The 20,348-nt window shown below is 42.3% G+C and overlaps 1 protein-coding gene and 1 long non-coding RNA gene across 2 annotated transcripts; one reads left to right on the forward strand and one right to left on the reverse strand.

The window, feature by feature from the left end:
* Positions 1-371: 371 nt before the first annotated feature.
* LOC106570240 (membrane progestin receptor alpha-B) lies at positions 372-9,723 on the reverse strand. Its single transcript, XM_014142341.3, has 3 exons — positions 9,520-9,723; positions 4,578-4,825; positions 372-4,458 (listed from the first exon to the last, which is right to left on the reverse strand). The coding sequence occupies exons 2-3, from the start codon at positions 4,763-4,765 to the stop codon at positions 3,540-3,542; spliced, it is 1,107 nt and encodes a 368-aa protein (XP_013997816.1). The 5' UTR covers positions 4,766-4,825; positions 9,520-9,723; the 3' UTR covers positions 372-3,539.
* LOC145860396 (uncharacterized) lies at positions 9,548-20,106 on the forward strand. The gene is made up of 2 exons (XR_014380427.1): positions 9,548-9,774; positions 14,186-20,106. It is a non-coding gene; the product is annotated as an uncharacterized LOC145860396 (long non-coding RNA).
* Positions 20,107-20,348: the final 242 nt, after the last annotated feature.

Here is a 20,348-nt window from a genome sequence, read left to right on the forward strand (position 1 = left end):
CTCCAAAATGCAGGTGTTTAAGCCTAGCTCAGTGCTTTCTGTGGTGGTGGGGCAGCCAGTGGAAAATACAGAGCATAGGGGTTGGTAATGTTCACTAGTTACGCCGTGATTGGCTCAGTGTTCTGTCACTCATGGGGATAATACGTTGCCACAAAATCTATTGGAAGAGCTAAAAAATTCAAGCCCCTTGGGTGCTGCCATTGACTTACAATAGAAGTGCCCATCCAAGAAGGCTCATGGTCATTGGCCAGATAAAATGACGTTATATCTAACCTATATTTGATTGGACTGATCATGTCAACGTCATACTTTCTAAATCTTAGCTAGCAAGCAGTCTTCATAATGAATCACGTCGACAATCTACTTGCAAATCCTTTTCAATGCTATGAAGATACATTTTATTTATAATTTATCGGTGCTCATCGGCCATAAACATTACAAAAGTTGGAAATCGCAAATTCAACAAACAGTGTTTTGGAAGAAAGCAGTGGCTAACTGCAAGTGTTGCAAAGCAATCACTCTCCTGCTATTCAGTGGAGTGGGTGTGTGGTCCAAGTCAGGGTTTAAAGGTCTCTTTTCCAAGATAAACATTCAATACAACACCATGGGCTAGAATAGGTTGAACACATTGACCATGCTGTCAATCCAGCATGACTTCTGCCGCCTTCAAAACAACTGGAAATCAGAGAGTAATGGACAAAGGGTAAACATTAACAAAGCCGGATTGCATCACAGCACTGTGGAGAGCGAGAGAGAGAGAGTCCTTACCAGTCCTGGCACTGGGAAGCCAGGGTAAGAGGGAACACATTTTCCTTTTCCCCCCTCATGGTCACTCAAAAGGAAAAAGGTAGCAATGGAACATATAAATGCACCAACAATTTACAGATTATAAACTAGTCATGTATTACTGTACGATCACGACCATTACATACATAATTTGACACCATGTCAATTGAAATGTTCAATATTACACAGTAGCTTTCAAAACTCAGTCAACACAAGGTCAGGACTTTTCCAGACCAGAAAACTACTAAGCAAATATATTCTAGGATTAAAGTGAGCAAGCAAAAACAACTGTTACAGCAAAGTGACAAATACATAAAGAAAAAGAGCACTGTTAGCTTCACCTGCCCCCCAATATAGAAAAGACTATAAAAGTTTACATTATTCTAATTCGCTTTGTTAAGGCTTTGTCAGCGATAGGCTAGCCCGGTTCCAGATCGGTTTGCGCTATGACAATAAGAGTTGGCAAGACAGCACAAACAGATCTGGGACCAGGCTAGTGATTGGCTTCGTCATCTCCTGTTATGTAAAAGATAAATACTCTCAAGGTACAACAAGAACATGTTGACATAATACAGCATGTTGACATAATACAGTGACTACACAAGTTGCTTACTATAAAAATAAACTGCGTGTGTACAATAGCAAGAAAAGTATGTGAACCGTTTGGAATTACCTGGATTTCTGCATAAAATTTGACAAATTTTATCTGATCTTCATCTAAGTCACAACAATAGACAGTCTGTTTAAACTAATTACACGTTTTCATTTCTTTATTGAACACACTGTGTAAACATTCACAGTGCAGGGTGGAAAAAGTATGTGAATCCTTGGATTTATTAACTGGTTGACCCTCCTTTGGCAGCAGTAACCTCAACTGAAGGTTTTCTGTAGTTGAGGATCAGACCTGCACAGCGGTCAGGAAGAATTTTGGACCGTTCCTCTTCACACAACTGTTTCAGTTCAGCAATATTCTTGGGATGTCTAGTGTGAACCGCTCTCCTGAGGTCATGCCTCAGCATCTCAATTGGGTTAAGGTCAGGACTCTGACTAGGCCACTCCAGAAGGCCTATTTTCTTCGTTGTCCTGTTGCATCACCCAACTTCTGTTGCACCAAAGCAGCCCCAAACCATGATGCTCCCTCCACCATACTTTACAGTTGGGATAAGTTTTTGATGTTGGTGTGCTGTGCCTTTTTTTTCTCCACACATAGTGTTGTGTGTTCCTTGCAAACAACTCAACTTTAGTTTTATCTGTCCACAGAATATTTTGCCAGTAGCGTTGTGGAAAATCCAGGTGCACGTTTGCAAACTTCAGACGTGCAGCAATGTTATTTTGGACAGCAGTGGCTTCTTCCGTGGTGTCCTCCCATGAACACCATTCTTGTTTAGTGTTTTAAGTATCGTAGACTCGTCAACAGAGATGTTAACATGTTCCAGAGATTCCGGTAAGTCTTTAGCTGACACTCTAGGATTCTTCTTAACGTCATTGAGCATTCTGCGCTGTGCTCTTGCAGTCATCTTTCCCTTACGATCACTCCTAGGGAGAGTAGCAACAGTGCTGAACCTTCTGCATTTATAGACAATTTGTCTTACTGTGGACTGATGAACATCAAGGCTTTTAAAGAAACGTTGAAAAACAAGGCATGGTTCACATCAGGCAATGCTTCTTGTGAACAGCAAACTCAAATTGTGTGAGTGTTTTTTGTAGGGCAGGGCAGCTTTAACCACATCTCCAATCTCGTCTCAATGATTGGAGTCAGGAGTCAGCTAACCTGGAGTCCAATTAGCTTTTGGAGAAGTCATTAGCCTAGAGGTTCACATACTTTTTCCAACCTACACTGTGAATGTTAAAATGATGTGTTCAATATAGACAAGAAAAATACAATCATTTGTGTGTTATTAGTTTAAGCACACTATGTTAGTCTATTGTTGTGACTTAGATGAAGGTCAAATTGGAATTACCTGGATTTCAAAGGGTTCACATATGTACAGTGGCAAGAAAAGTATGTCTAATCTGACATAAGGTTTACATTGACGGATTAATTAATACACTTTCTCAGCAGTTGGTCCAGTCCAGCCTTGGTTTGTGACCCCACATGAGAAATACCCAGTTTATACTCTCATAGGTGAAAAAGTGCAATGTGGGTAAGTCAATTTGTCTGCCTATAAAAGTGCTCTAGATGTGGATAGATTGATCAGCCTGGCATTAAAATGTAAAGCTCCTATAAAAAGAATAGTTAGCAGTATTGTTGATATTCAGAATCACACCCATTACACAGTATGCTTCCTTTTCCAACAACATAATACTACTTTGAAAGTGAATAAACTTTCAGTAAACTATCCCTTCAAGATCAATTCATTTCATTGTCTGAGTGCTGACAAGGACTCATATCACAATGTTTCTTGGCAGTAGTTAGACATACGTTGTTGTAAAAAAAAATAAACCATTATGGAACAAAACTAGCACAAGTGTAACAGAAGCATTGAGACACAAGATTAGACATACTGCTATAGGAATACTTCCATCATCGTCAAGGACACAGAGAGAAGAAACATAATATTATAGAAACAAACTCGAGTAGGCTAAGGAAGGCAGTGTGTGTCGAGTCGAACAAGGCCACATTGATCACTTTGGTACCAACCCAGCGGGCAAAACTGGGCAAAAGTTTTTGGCTGTAATAATGTCAACTCATTTCAACCAGTTTTGCCCACTGGGAAGTGATTGTAAGTCTCCTACACAGTGACCTACCCAGTTCATTTGGACTTGTCTCTGCAGTTAAGCAACCGTTTTACTTTCCTTGCAATGAAGACTGCTATGCAGACACAGGCCACCAGTGTGGCTCCATACTGCACCAGATAGACAGTGGCTGCTCCCTCTCCGTGTAGCTGTGTGTAGAGTGGCCGTCGGCCCAGGTAGTCCAGGTGAGAGGCCTGGATCTGGCAGAGAGTACAGATAACCAGGAAGACGTGGAACAGCTGGTGGCCCTGCCCCAGGAAGTCACAGTGGCCTGGGAACAGACGCTCTGGGAGGGGGTTAGTGAAGAAGAACGCACTGGACAGGAAGAATGCAACCTGGCTCCCATGGAAGGATATAGCCGGGTCGCCAACTACGCCACTGGCCGGGGCAGCGATGTCATCACTGTGCAACGTGGTCCAGAGGGACCGGAGGAGGCGGTGGAACACCGGGCTTGTATCCCAGGCATAGGCCATAGCCGAGGGAATCACCTGCCCCACCTTCCGGACCCAGACCCGCAGGCTGTAGTTGCGATACTTCCCATAGCAGCAGCCTAGGCAGGACAAGCAGCAGAGGAAGGTGGCAGTGGGCATGAAGACTGGGGAGACCCACTGGTGGTAGTTTGGTTCCACAGCATAGTAGAAGTGAGCCACGGCGCTGCCGTACTGATACTGAGCCACTCCTACATAATCCAGGAAGAAGAAGCAGTAGTGGTAGAACTCTGATTTGGCAGCCAGGAGGTGGGCTACAGTGCTGCAGGCCATGTAGGCCAGGGAGGACAGGAGGAGAATGAGGAGGGGCCAGGCGTGGGTGTCGTCGATGAAGTCCACTGTCTCAGCTAGCTGTAGGAACTTGACCAGGACCAGGAGAGACCCTAGCAGGTGGGTCCACACGTTGATGGTCTCGTTGTGACGCTGGAACAGCGACAGGAAGTAGTACCTGTATTGATCAGGAGACGGGAGACCATTATGTAAGCTTCTTTAAGAGACGTCTTTACTATGATAAAACCGGATATGATGTACATAGCATTATGGGTATTGTAGTACATGTTACAGTACCTCCAGCCCTGGTGGAGTGGTCGGTAGCCGGCGTGGATGTAGCGCTCTCTGAAGAACCCGGGAACTTCGGTGTCCCGTAGTGTGCCTGGCATGGAGGGGGCGGCCTCTGTCAGCATCTGGGGCACCGCCCTTACCTGTTGGAGGTTGATGAACAGACGCCCAATCCGCTCCATGACGATCGTTGCCATGAGGGATGGTTTGACGGATAGACTGTTGTTGCTGGCTGGACAGCTTCAGGAGACTGGCAACTGAAAGAGCAGGAGGGTAACACATTTAGAATAGACCAGCTCTGAATGCTGACACTTAAAAACAATAACTAAGAATGAAAAGAGGTTCAAAATGACAATTTCTTTGAAAACTGCAGCGCAAGTAAAACTATTGGCAGTAAAAACATCACCTTTGCTGGAGGACTCCCCAAACATAACTGACACACAGGTTAAAAAAGTTCCTTCAATTAGGTGCAATTATGTGCACCTGTGTCAGTATGCCAGCACGAAATGAAAAAACGGAAACAATGAACAAGACAATAAGCATTTGGGGTGTGTGCAATTGGCAATCAGCGCAGGCTATGAAAACTTTGAATGTTGAATGAAATAGCAATAAATTATTATTTAAAAAAAAGAAACATCACATTACTTGCTTCAGCAGTTCAATTACTTTAAAATGAGTCTCTAGTCCAAGTGAAGGGCTCTTCTTCACAGTTCCTCTGTAAAATGCTGCCACCTCAGTAGAGAGGACTAGCCTGGTGAGTGCATGTTCAGTTTGGTTTAACCAGGCAAACAGAGGACACCCTTTATGCTGGCCCTACCTGGCTAGAACACCAAGGCCTGGGACAGGAGGCCAGAATACACCAGACATGTTTCGATTCCTGCAGCAGACCTGACAATGTATTAACAGTAGTTAGCCTTAATCTGCAATTCATCTGCAGTTAACATTGGAGGGAGAGGAACGGAGGAAGAACAACATGAACTCTTCAACCTTGAAGATAAACAGAGAAAATATATATTTCTGAGCAGTGTGATGTATAAACTGAACTCTAATTGCTCCAGTAAATCATTCTGGATAAGAGCGTCTGCTAAATGACTAGAATGTAAAAAGTAATGGGAGCGTACCAACTAAACACGCAAATCTGTTTTTAATCAAGCAATCAAGTTTTAATTTCCTGAACTGGTGAAAGAATGTATTTTCAGAAGCATACAGCATATGTATGTCATCCAACCACAAAGCACTATCAGACATGTTTACACAGTAACTTTTTTAGCAGATATTGGCCACAAGCCCACATCTGATAAAACACAGTTGCTTATGAACAGCAACTTATTTGCAACACCTTCAAAAATGGGATCCTTAAAAAAAGATGACATGATAACAAGGCATATGCAGTCAAGTATTCTAATTTAATCAACACCCATTTCCTATTTTCAACACTGTCAAGTATTTGCCTATGGCTTATGCGACTGAGGAAGTTACACTGTGGCACCTGTGGACGAAAAATATTGTTGACACCCGTGGAGGCACCTCAGAGGAAGGACCCTCCTCCTCAGTGAATTTCATATAAATAAAAAGTGAAGCATTAAAAAAAGTTACCATATTTAGATTAAACTATACTAAATATATTCACGTCACCAAATAATTTATTAAAAAACATACAGTTTTGCAATGAAGGTCTACAGTAGCCTCAGCAGCACTCTGTAGGGTAGCACCCTGGTGTAGCCGGAGGACAGCTAGCGTCTGTCCTCCTCTAGATACATTGACTTCAATACAAAACCATGATCCTCCTAGGTTCTCACCCCGTTCCATAGACTTACACAGTAGTTATGACAACTTCCAGAGGACGTCCTCCAACCTATCAGAGCTCTTGCAGCATGAACTGGCATGTTGTTCACCCAATTAAAAGATCAGTGAATGAATCTAGTACTGAAAGCATAAGCTACAGCTAGCTAACTAGCACTGCAGCGCATACAATGTGGTGAGTAGCTGACTCAAAGAGAGAGAAAGACAATAGTGGAACAGTTTTTTTATATTTGTTTTTAATAAAAAAAATTAAGGAGAAGCAAGAGAGAGAGAGAGATACATTTTTTTCACTTTAACTTAGCTAGCGAATGCAGCTGCTAGTTTAGCCTATTCAAACACCCAGCTCAAACAGAGCGGGATGCTATGTTAGCTAGCTGGCTATGGCGATCGAAAACGGGACCTCTTCCAAGTAAAGGTAAGCTTTTGGTTTTATTAATTTATTCCCACCAGGGCCAGCTGGTGTAACTGCAAAACTGCTTGCTAACTGTACACTCTACTGCATGATTGTAGCAGGTTTACTAACGCATTAGTTCTAGTAGCTAGGTTGATTAGCTAATATGGTGACAATGACTTAGGCTGTGTGTAGCAGTTATGAAATGAAGGTTTGGCTTGAAAAGGTTTTCACCTGTTTACGGACAGCTGATGTGTTGTACACTGCAGTCCACAAGCGAAGGGAAAAGGTGACAGGAGGAGAGCATGTAGATGAGAGAAGGATGCTCATGCTGTTTGTATGCGGCTGCTATGATAATGAACTGCGTTTGCGTGTGATCAGGTCTGTATTCATTCTGCCGATTCTGTTGAACAACGTTTATTAAAACGGAAGAAAACGGAACGAAATGGGGATAAAATACAAATATTTGCCTCCCGAGGGGTGGAGTGGTCGAAGGCTCTGCATCGCAGTGCTGGAGGCGTCACTACAGACCCAGGTTTGATCCTAGGTTGTGTCGCAGCCGTCCACAACCGGGAGAACCATGAGGCGGCGCACAATTGTCCCCGCGTTGTCTGGGTTAGGGGAGGGTTTGTCCGGCCAGGATGTCCTTGTCCCATCACGCTCTAGCGACTCCTTGTGGCGGGCCGGGCGCATGCACGCAGACTTCGGTCGCCAGTGGTACAGTGTTTCCTCCAACACATTGGTGCGGCTGGCTTCCGGGTTAAGCGAGCAGTGGGTCAAGAAACAGTGCGGCTTGGCGGGGTCGTGTTTCTCAGGACGCATGGCACTCGAACTTCGCCTCTGCCGAGTCAGGAATTGCAGAAATGGGACAAGACTTACTATCAATTGGATATCACGAAATTAGGGAGAAAAAGGGGTAAAAAGTAAAAAAAAATATATATATATAATCTTGTTTGCAAATGTTGGACTAATTATTACACCCTATATCAGCTAGATGCAGGCAAGCATGTGCAAGGTGGTATTGAATGTATCACTATCTGTCACCTTGATCACTCAAATTTCTCTCTCGACCTGTTGTAAACTGTCATTCATAATCTAGGTTGTAGCAACCTCATGATGGGTATAGGGAAAATTCTAATATCATGTAGTAGCCTAAACATATTGATATTACATTGAGCTGGGTGAATGGAATATTAATGAAAGTCATTCAATATGCTGTAATAGAAATAAGGCAATGCTCATAAAAAGAATGATCATCCTCCCTCATCTTAACTTAAATGTCACTGACAGCAACTGGTTGACACCCAATAATAACTAATTCAAGACCTCACATAAACCTACAGTATACGTCTCTCTCCCTTCAGCATCTCCCATGTTTTGGTAGGTGACAAAAGGAGTGGCAATCAGTGAGAAACAATCAATCAGTGAGAAATATATTTTCTGACTGCGCTCTTCCACAAATTAGAAAAACTAATTTGACCCCATCTAATACTATAACTTAAAATGTTGACCAATGTTCCCTCTAAACTGCAGTAGCCCCGAGACCGCTGCATGAAGCGCAGAATAAATATCTGCCCATGGAGAGAAGAACTTCACTGACCTTTCTATAGTTTTCCCTGTTAAATAACACTATAAACGTTTCCATTTACTGTGGCAATAGTGATCGAATCAAAGCAATATTAGCCATTTCAATGCAACATACCGAAACAAAACGAACCTAGCTGGATATTTTGTTGTAGGCATAGGAGTAGGATTCGATTGTGCACAACTCAGCCCATACTCTGGCATAGCCAATCAGAGCTGCAGTAGGCCTATATGCAAATAGACCATTGCTATATGGACCTGTGCCATTTACTGGACCATGTTTACAGCTGTGGCCATGAGTATATGCGCTTGTTTTGAGATCAAAGCAAGAGCTGCATGTAGCCACTTTTTGTTCATATCCTGTGCTAGTTAGTGAGTTATTAGCCCAGTTATATAAAATGTGTAGTCAGCAAATAGGGGCGTGATTACTTCTTACAAGAGCACAAAACGTGTACATTTCTAGACATCTTTGAAAAGCGAGTCAGGTAAAGAGTTTTTTTAGGTCTTAAAGGGGCAGTGTTGTATTTTGAGACAGGCTTTAATAAGCTAAGTAACCAATAGGCAGAGGGTAGCATCATTTGTCTGATTCTCTGTAATAATGGTATGGGAATAATAATACATTTCATTTTGTAAAGTGGTTTCTTGCATCACACACCACAACATTTTCAGTCACCTACTTGTCTGAAGGACAAGTGGATAAACCGGTTAATGTCAAGCCCTGCATGTTTGTTTTTTCATAAGTATCATTGAATGTAGGCCTACATTGAACAGCACACATTGGCTGCTACTGTAGACTGAATGATAGAACAGCTATTTCTATGTTAAAATGTTAGGGGATGCATTTTCTCCATTGTTTTTGATGGTAGGCCACTACATCGTGATCAAATAACCACAGAAGACCACTTGGCCACTGTTAAAACTGTACGCCCACTGTTTACAGTAAAACGCGTGCTGGAAGCTGCACAGACTTTTCACAACGTTCAAGTTTGCGCTCAGCTGACCTGAAATTTGCTCAGTGCCAAAAATAATTGAGGGAACATTGACGTTGACATACATTCAGTTTCATTTGGTATAGGCTACACTAAAATAATGTGTGCTCTTTCTTGGGTACACTGTTTAACCTGAGACGTAAAAAGTTAGAGAATATTGCGCAAGACAAGAGGGAGGAAATACCAATGCATGCGGGTCTTCTTCTTCCTCTTCAAGGCTGCTACTGTAGACCTACTTTATTAGACTACACCAGACGGCTCCTGGAGACGAAGGAAAGTCGGCAGGTTCTCTCAGCTTCAAGATGTGATGATCGTCAGACTGTCTCGGTCCCTGTGCCCCTCCGACAGTCATCGGCCGGTCGGTCACACCTCCCTGACCGGTGTCAGCCTTGTCAACCACTCATATACTGGAATGCAACAGATGCGTGTCCAATGGCAAGTAAGTAGGCGGTGGTTACCAGCAGAGGACAGAGAGAAGAAATATGGTATTTATCTTGGCTACGGGAAACTTTCGGTTGGACGTCTGATTGACTGCGAACTGTCCCTCATGCCTTTCAGAAGATTCACCATGTAACTGTTTCTAGTCAAGTTTAGATTTCTCTCTGTTGTTTCACATGCCGGTGAAATTGTTTCAATAGGTTAACACAGTAGTAGCCTATAACCTGATGGTTTCGAGAGAATACCGAGGCACAAAATACTGAAATGACTTTCTGAAAAACCACACCCTCTTAAGCCGGAAAAAGAAAAAATGACAACTCCAGTTTAAATACATCAAAAACGAAATTGCCTAGATATTAGCCTGCTGTTTAACTTCTACGTGGAGTCTAAATGTAAAATGTCATTTAAGTTCCAATGGTATAAAACACCGCAAATACAACAACAAAAACTCCAGAACATGGGCTCATCAGGGGTATTCTTTAGCATGGATGTGTCCAGAACGTGGTATCATGGAACGAAACTTTTCCTGCCTGTGTGTTTAACCTGTTTCAAACAAGGAGAAGCTATGTCAATGGCATAGCACTGACAGCATTATTCAAATGTTTGAGGGGTTATATGTCTATGGGTCTTGGTGCCTTTCATTTCAAATGTTTAATATTCTGTATTATCAGCAATAGCATTTGATGTGGGCTACACAATCAGGTTTTTAAAAACTGCCCTATCCTATTTGTGTCTGCAGTTCGGTCACTCAGTATTGCCTGCATATTAAACGTGATTGGAAACCATACCACAGACGTTTGCCAGAGCATATACAATGTACAAAACAAACTAAGAATGAACTGCTTCAGATAATCAACAAAGGTCTGCTTTGTAGCTTGGAAGCTCCCTTCAAATGGTGCAGACAATTATGTAATATGTTGACAGTACCAATTTGGGCAGTACCTCATTCGCAGTGCCCTACTCATGGGGTTGTTCCCCAAAAGATGTGGAGGGGACATTTTCCTCTGCTGCTGAAAGACCCAATAGCTATTTTTTAAATATAACAAAAGATAAAGGGGGTGTTCTTTTATATTTTTTACTGTGTTAAATGAGGCCTCACCCCCTGGTTACACTAGTGACCATACCCCCCGTGCATCCGGCAAAGGCGGAGGTGTTGCTAACATTTACGATAGCAAATTTCAATTTACAAAAAAAAAAAAAATGACATTTTCGTCTTTTGAGCTTCTAGTCATGAAATCTATGCAGCCTACTCACTCACTTTTTATAGCTACTGTTTACAGGCCTCCTGGGCCATATGCAGTGTTCCTCACTGAGTTCCCTGAATTCCTATCGGATCTTGTAGTCATAGCAGATAATATTCTAATTTTTGGTGACTTTAACATTCACATGGAAAAGTCCACAGACCCACTCCAAAAGGCTTTCGGAGCCATCATCGACTCAGTGGGTTTTGTCCAACATGTCTCTGGACCTACTCACTGCCACAGTCATACTCTGGACCTAGTTTTGTCCCATGGAATAAATGTTGTGGATCTTAATGTTTTTCCTCATAATCCTGGATTATCGGACCACCATTTTATTGCGTTTGCAATTGCAACAAATAATCTGCTCAGACCCCAACCAAGGAGCATTAAAAGTCGTGCTATAAATTCTCAGACAACCCAAAGATTCCTTAATGCACTTCCAGACAACCTCTGCCTACCCAAGGACGTCAGAGGACAAAAATCAGTTAACCACCTAACCGAGGAACTCAATTTAACCTTGCGCAATACCCTAGATGCAGTTGCACCCCTAAAAATTAAAAACATCTGTCATAAGAAACTAGCTCCCTGGTATACAGAAAATACACGAGCTCTGAAGCAAGCTTCCAGAAAATTGGAACGGAAATGGCGCCACACCAAACTGGAAGTCTTCCAACTAGCTTGGAAAGACAGTACCGTGCAGTATCGAAGAGCCCTCACTGCTGCTCGATCATCCTATTTTTCCAACTTAATTGAGGAAAATAAGAACAATCCGAAATTTATTTTTGATACTGTCGCAAAGCTAACTAAAAAGCAGCATTCGCAAATGGAGGATGGCTTTTACTTCAGCAGTAATAAATTGATGAACTTCTTTGAGGAAAAGATCATGATCATTAGAAAGCAAATTACGGACTCCTCTTTAAATCTGGGTATTCCTCCAAAGCTCCATTGTCCTGAGTCTGCACAACTCTGCCAGGACCTAGGATCAAGGGAGATACTAAAGTGTTTTAGTACTATATCTCTTGACACAATGATGAAAATAATCATGGCCTCCAAACCCTCAAGCTGCATACTGGACCCTATTCCAACTAAACTACTGAAAGAGCTGCTTCCTGTTCTTGGCCCTCCTATGTTGAACATAATAAACGGCTCTCTATCCACCGGATGTGTACCAAGCTCACTAAAAGTGGCAGTAATAAAGCCTCTCTTGAAAAATCCGAATCTTGACCCAGAAATTATAAAAAACTATCGGCCTATATCGAATCTTCCATTCCTCTCAAAAATTTTAGAAAAAGCTGTTGCACAGCAACTCACTGCATTCCTGAAGACAAACAATGTATACGAAACGCTTCAGTCTGGTTTTAGACCCCATCATAGCACTGAGACTGCACTTGTGAAGGTGGTAAATTACCTTTTAATGACGTCAGACCGAGGCTCTGCATCTGTCCTCGTGCTCCTAGATCTTAGTGCTGCTTTTGATACCATCGATCACCACATTCTTTTGGAGAGATTGGAAACCCAAATTGGTCTACATGGACAAGTTCTGGCCTGGTTTAGATCTTATCTGTCGGAAAGATATCAGTTTGTCTCTGTGAATGGTTTGTCCTCTGACAAATCAATTGTAAATTTCGGTGTTCCTCAAGGTTCCATTTTAGGACCACTATTGTTTTCACTATATATTTTACCTCTTGGGGATGTCATTCGAAAACATAATGTTAAATTTCACTGCTATGCGGACGACACACAGCTGTACATTTCAATGAAACATGGTGAAGCCCCAAAATTGCCCTCGCTAGAAGCCTGTGTTTCAGACATAAAGAAGTGGATGGCTGCAAACTTTCTACTTTTAAACTCGGACAAAACAGAGATGCTTGTTCTAGGTCCCAAGAAACAAAGAGATCTTCTGTTGAATCTGACAATTAATCTGGATGGTTGTACAGTCGTCTCAAATAAAACTGTGAAGGACCTCGGCGTTACTCTGGACCCTGATCTCTCTTTTGAAGAACATATCAAGACTGTTTCAAGGACAGCTTTTTTCCATCTACGTAACATTGCAAAAATCAGAAACTTTCTGTCCAAAAATGACGCAGAAAAATTAATCCATGCTTTTGTTACTTCTAGGTTAGACTACTGCAATGCTCTACTTTCCGGCTACCCGGATAAAGCACTAAACAAACTTCAGTTAGTGCTAAATACGGCTGCTAGAATCCTGACTAGAACCAAAAAAATTGATCATATTACTCCAGTGCTAGCCTCCCTACACTGGCTTCCTGTTAAGGCAAGGGCTGATTTCAAGGTTTTACTGCTAACCTACAAAGCATTACATGGGCTTGCTCCTACCTATCTTTCCGATTTGGTCCTGCCGTACATACCTACACGTACGCTACGGTCACAAGACGCAGGCCTCCTAATTGTCCCTAGAATTTCTAAGCAAACGGCTGGAGGTAGGGCTTTCTCCTATAGAGCTCCATTTTTATGGAATGGTCTGCCTACCAATGTGAGAGACGCAGACTCAGTCTCAACCTTTAAGTCTTTACTGAAGACTTATCTCTTCAGTAGGTCCTATGATTAAGTATAGTCTGGCCCAGGAGTGTGAAGGTGAACAGAAAGGCTGGAGCAACAAACCGCCCTTGCTGTCTCTGCCTTGCCGGTTCCCCTCTTTCCACTGGGATTCTCTGCCTCTAACCCTATTACAGGGGCTAAGTCACTGGCTTACTGGTGTTCTTCCATGCCGTCCATGGGAGGGGTGCGTCACTTGAGTGGGTTGAGTCACTGACGTGGTCTTCCTGTTCCTGTCTGGGTTGGCGCCCCCCCTTGGGTTGTGCCATGGCGGAGATCTTTGTGGGCTATACTCGGCCTTGTCTTAGGACGGTAAGTTGGTGGTTGTAGACATCCCTCTAGTGGTGTGGGGGCTGTGCTTTGGCAAAGTGGGTGGGGTTATATCCTGCCTGTTTTGCCCTGTCCGGGGGTATCATCGGATGGGGCCACAGTGTCTTCTGATCCCTCCTGTCTCAGCCTCCAGTATTTATGCTGCAGTAGTTTATGTGTCGGGGGGCTAGGGTCAGTCTGTTACATCTGGAGTATTTCTCTTGTCTTATCCGGTGTCCTGTGTGATTTTAAATATGCTCTCTCTAATTCTCTCTTTCTTTCTCTCTTTCTGTCTTTCTCTCGGAGGACCTGAGCCTTAGGACCATGCCTCAGGACTACCTGGCATGATGACTCCTTGCTGTCCCCAGTCCACCTGGCCGTGCTGCTGCTCCAGTTTCAACTGTTCTGCCTGCGGCTATGGAACCCTGACCTGTTCACCGGACGTGCTTGTTGCACCCTCGACAACTACTATGATTATTATTATTTGACCATGCTGGTCATTTATGAACATTATAACATCTTGACCATGTTCTGTTATAATATCCACCCGGCACAGCCAGAAGAGGACTGGCCACCCCTCATAGCCTGGTTCCTCTCTAGGTTTCTTCCTAGGTTTTTGGCCTTTCTAGGGAGTTTTTCCTAGGGAGTTTTTCCTAGCCACCGTGCTTCTTTCACATGCATTGCTTGCTGTTTGGGGTTTTAGGCTGGGTTTCTGTACAGCACTTTGAGATATCAGCTGATGTACGAAGGGCTATATAAATTCATTTGATTCGATTTGATTTGTTCTTGGCAGCTCCAAGCTAGTTCTTAGAATTTGGTTGAGTTTTACTTTTTCCCTAGGGTTCTCTGGGTGTACTACACTATATATACAAAAGTATGTGGACACCCCTTCAAATTAGTGGATTTGGCTATTTCAGCCACACCCGTTGCTGACAGGTGTATAAAATCGAGCACACAACAATGCAATCTCCAAAGACCAACATTGGCAGTAGAATGGCCTTACTGAAGAGCTCAGTGACTTTCAACATGGCACCGTCATAGGATGCCACCTTTTCAACAAGTCAGTTCATCAAATTTCTGCCCTGCTAGAGTTGCCCTGGTCAAATGTAAGTGCTGTTATTGTGAAGTGGAAATGTCTATGAGGAGGAACAGCTCAGCTGCGAGGTGGTAGGCCACACAAGCTCACGGGACGGGCAAGTGCTGAAGCGTGCAGCGCGTAAAATCGCCTGTCCTCGGTTGCAACACTCACTACCGAACGGCCTCTGGAAGCAACATCATTACAATAACTGTTTGTCGGAGATTCATGAAATGGGTTTCCATGGCCGAGCATCCTCACACAAGCCTAAGATCACCATGCGTAATGCCAAGTGTCGGCTGGAGTGGTGTAAAACTCGCCGCCATTCGACTCTGGAGCAGTGGAAACGCGTTCTCTGGAGTGATGAATCACGCTTCCTAACCCTACAGCATACAGTGACATTCTAGACGATTCCGTGCTTCCAACATTATGGCAACAGTTTGGGGAAGGCCCTTTCCTATTTCAGCATGACAATGCACAAAGCGAGGTCCATACAGAAATTGTTTGTTGAGATCGGTGTGGAAGAACTTGACTGGCGTGCACAGAGCTCTGACCTCAACCCCATCAAACACCTTTGGGAAGAATTGGAATGCCAGGCCAGGCCTAATCGCCTAACATCAGTGCCTGACCTCACTAATGCTCTTGTGGATGAATGGAAGCAAGTCCCTGCAGCAATGTTCCAACATCTAGTGGAAAGCCTTCCCAGAGGAGTGGAGGCTGTTATAGCAGCAAAGGGGGACCAACTCCATATTAATGCCTGTGATTTTGGAATGAGATGTTCAACGAGCAGGTGTCCACATACCTTTGGTCATGTAGTGTATTTTGCTTCATGGTATAGAGAATATACCGAAGTATCCCTTGAGAGATTTCTTGGTAAAAACATAGGTGGGTGAAGCCTAAATTCTGTGGGTAAGTAGGTAGGTATACCCAAAACACTTATCTAGCACAACAGGTGGGTTAACCCCAAATGCAAAATACAGTTAAAGGGATAGTAAATGCAAATTACAAAATTACACATTGTTTTTTTTTACCGTGTAAGCAGTCTATGGACAAGGTAAACTGGGTTTACTTGAATTACCCTCCATTACTGATCCTCTGCTTTCAAGGTATTTGTTAATGGTCAGCTGTCAGCAACCTAGAAAACATATAAGTGTAGGTTACTGTCGCCATTAGCCAGTATTCAAGCTTTTCTTGTTCAGATAATTGCTTGGGGCGTTTTCAGTTATTTTTCTGCCTTGTATTTAAGAATTATGTTAAAATATCTGAAACACCTAAAGAATCGTCTGGTCAGACACAAGCTTGGCTGCCGTACGGATTCTAAGGTTACATAACTTTTAGGGCTGGTTTCACAGATTCAGATTTTCCATTGAGCTTTTTTTTGTTTTTGTCCAGGAGTTGGCTTAATCTGGGTGTGGAAAACCCTTCCTCAGAAAGCTGTTTTGTGCCAAACTATTTGAACATTTGAAATGATTTAAAATATATCCACTGTGTGGCACTGTTTCCTTTCACATGGATGTACGCTGAGTACACCAAACATTAGGAACACCCTCTGAATATTGAGTTGCAAACCCCCCCCCCCCCCACACACACACACCTTTTGCCCTCTGAACAGCCTCAATTTGTTGGGTCATGGATGCTTCAAGGGGTCGAAAGCGTTCCACAGGGATGCTGGCCCATATTGACTCCAGTGCTTCCCACAGTTGTGTCAATTTGGCTGGATGTCCTTTGGGTGGTGGACCAATGATTTGATTTAATTCTTGTTGCACACAGGAAACTGTTGAGTGTGAAAAACCCAGCAGCGTTGCTGTTCTTGACACAAACCGGTACACCTGGCACCTACTACCATACCCCGTTCAACGGCACTTCAATCTTTTGTCTTGTACATTCACGCTATGAATGGTACACATACACAAACTGTCTCAATTGTCTCAAGGCTTGAATATCCTTCTTTAACCTTTCGCCTCCCCTTCATCTACATCTACATCATCTACTAAGGGGATTTAAAAGTGACTTCAATAAGGGATAATAGCTTTCACTTTGTCAGTTTATGTCATGGAAAAAGCAGGCGTTCTTAATGTTTTGTATACTCAGTGAAGGTTACATGCAGAAATGTAGAGAGAGCAGAGCCCACATATTTGTATCTCTTCATTCTCTTGGTTGTGAGATAAAAATGGAGCTTTGACTCTATATAATTTTGTACGATCCAGATGTTTAGAATGTACTCAACTTTTATTGAGCATAAATATCTCCAGCATCTTCTGTAGGGTTGTGTTTGGCGCTCATAAGTTGTGAAATAGAGCAGCTTGTGGAAATGATAAGATCTATCCAATCCATTTGATTAGGTCCCTTTTAATGGCCCTTTTTTTAACATATTTTTCATCTTCTTTTTTTTCATATATTGGCCTCTTATTTCTTATATTTGTAAATCATGTCAAGGATTTATTTCTGATGGTAATCAATCAATAACAACAATGTGAGCTAATATGTTTGAGTTAGAATGAGGGTAATGGCCATCCATTGTGCATCTACTTCTTAGATGGGAATACTCTATACCTTAACATACACTTCCAAGGACATCTTGCTCTGTCCCCTTGCAATATATTGCTCTATATATTAATCTTCCTGAAATGACCATCCATGCAAAAACATTCATAACAAAACGTTTGGGACCTTATCAATCAATATTCCTCATTATTGATGATGTTGAAAACCAATGAGCCGGTCTGTATTGACAGCATCATCACAAAACATCTGTCAGCTGTTATACAACCTAAACAATATGACCCCTTTTAAATTGCAGCATAAACACAAACAGATCGCCAAAGGAAATGAACGTTTTCATCGACCCAACCGTGAGGATACTGTGGTCTCTAAGGATTGCTTTGTACTGCCTATTTTCCTATTTCACGTTGTGATATATATGAGTGGTGGTTTCATTGGGAAGCCTATAGGTGTCAGTCAGGTAACCTCGTCTCCAGGTTAATTGTCAACAAGTGCCGGCTGGTGGACAAAACTAGAGGTTGGGTAACGGGTTTGGTGTCTGATACCTACAGTACACTGATTGATACACTGTGATTCCCAAAAACCTCAATCACTGTCTTATAAAGGTTAAAAGCTCCAACACAATCGATATCTCAATTGAGACAAAGACAGCAAATCCATTGATGAGTGGGTTTATTTATGGATGTAGAATGATATTTGGTTGCAGAGTTTCACATATTACAGAATGTTAGCTATTAGCTTAAAACAGATCCCTCAGCCTTCTCTTTATTTCTCTCTTTCTCTTCAGTGTATTACAGTTTTCATTTTATTGCTTTGGTACTCTTCACAAGTATGTGGTACATTATCACAACTCTTAGTACAAAACTCGAAACTGGTCACACTTGTAACGCAGCCAGTCTTTCATTCAAAACCTGTCATTTTGCATTCATTTGGATTGCAAACATCTCTCACTACACAACCATTGATTAAAAATAATTTTATTGTGAAATGTAATGAGAACATTAGTTTAATCACCAAAACACAACATAAGGATATGTTTTCTATGTATTCATTTTAACTACCAGTTAATCCAAAAGCAAAAAATGCAAGACACGTGTTTCAAATCGCCTTTAGGAGTGCTGACAGTAATATGCTACAGTACTGTAAAGTACAGTACATTACACAGTTTTCACTTTAGGCTATACACTTTAACCAACAAAATGTACAGAAAATCTATAATTTCCATAATATCTATTCAATATGTAATCAAAGGTGTGATCAATGACGTCTTCTACAATCACTCATGCAAAAACAATTATATTTTTCAGATATAATTGCAACATAGTTGTACTGTCTAATCAAATGTAAGAAATTATGCTGAACAAAAATAGAAATGCAACATGTAAAGAGCATAATAGGACAAATAGGAGGACATTGACATATAGGGGCCAAAATACCAGTACAGGATGAATCATTGACAAACAGTATAGGGGACAAACAGTGATATGAGGAGGTTGGTTTAAAGTGTGGTAGACATACATAGTGCCATAGATAATACAGCAATCATCGCTTGACTGTAACCTTAGCAAACCTTGAAGTGTCAAACTAAAGTGACTTCCAGGAAGAAAATAAGTGGAGTGTTTAGTGTGAATAGGAAGATGTGGAGGAGAGGTTGCTCAAAGAAGACTGATGGCAGGAATGACATAGTCATCATTATCTGAAAAAACCTAATGGGTGGTATTCCTTTCCAAACTATATTACTACTGAAGAACTAAGACTTAGAAATTAGGGTAGGGTCAATTTGAATTGAAGGCAGTCAATTCAGGAAGTGATTTGAATTTAAATCAAAAAGGAAAAACGTTTTGAAATAAATACACTGAACAAAAATATAACATGTAAAGTGTTGGTCCCATGTTTCATGACCTGAAATAAAAGATCCCAGAAATGTTCCATATGCACAAAAAGCTTATTTCTCTCAAATGTTGTTTTGAGCATTTCACCTTTGCCAAGGTAATCCATCCACCTGACAGATGTGGCATATCAATAAGTTGATTAAACAGCATGATCGTTACACAGGTGCACGTTGTGCTGGGGACAATAAAAGGCCACTCTAAAATGTGCAGTTTAGTCACACAACACAATGCCACAGATGTCTCAAGTTTTGAGGTAGTGGTCAATTGGCATGCTGACTGTAGGAATGTCCACCAGAGCTGTTGCCAGAGAATTGAATGTTCATTTCCCTACCATAATGTCACGACACCGACGGATGGTGGCGCCCCTCCTCGACCGGGCGGCGCTCGGCGGTCGTCGTCGCCGGCCTACTAGCTGCCATCGATCCTCTGTTTCACTTTCTGTTGGTTAGGTCTAGGTTAGGCACGCACCTGTTTTGGTTTAGTTATTAGTAGGGGGGTTATTTAGTCTAGCGAAGTATGTCTGTGTTTGTGCGTGATTGTTCCTTGTCAGGTTTGTGGAATCTTGAGGAACGTGTGTTTGTTTTCCCCTCTGCCTGTGGTTGTTTTGTGTTTTATCATCGCAGAGGTATTTATGGGCTGCGTCCCTATTTTGGACGTCTAATAAGGGTTTTGGAGCGTGGTATCTTTTGGCGCCCTGCCCTGCCGTGTTTGGACTTTCTTTATTTTTTGTGCATACGTATTAAAAGTGTGTTCAAGAATTTACTGTCTCCTGCGCTTGACTCTACCTCTCCTGCTTCCTTGAGCCAGCCTTGACACATAAGCAAACTCCAATGTCGTTTTAGAGAATTTAGCAGTACGTCCAACCGGCCTCACAACTGCAGACCACGCGTAACCACGCCAACCTAGGACCTCCACATCCAGCTTCTTCACCTGCATGATTGTCTGAGACCAGCCACCCGGATAGGTGATGAAGCTGTGGGTTTGCACAAACAAAGAATTT

Source organism: Salmo salar, chromosome 14, assembly GCF_965601325.2.
Source record: "Salmo salar chromosome 14, fSalSal1, whole genome shotgun sequence".
NCBI classification, from domain to species: Eukaryota; Metazoa; Chordata; class Actinopteri; order Salmoniformes; family Salmonidae; genus Salmo; species Salmo salar.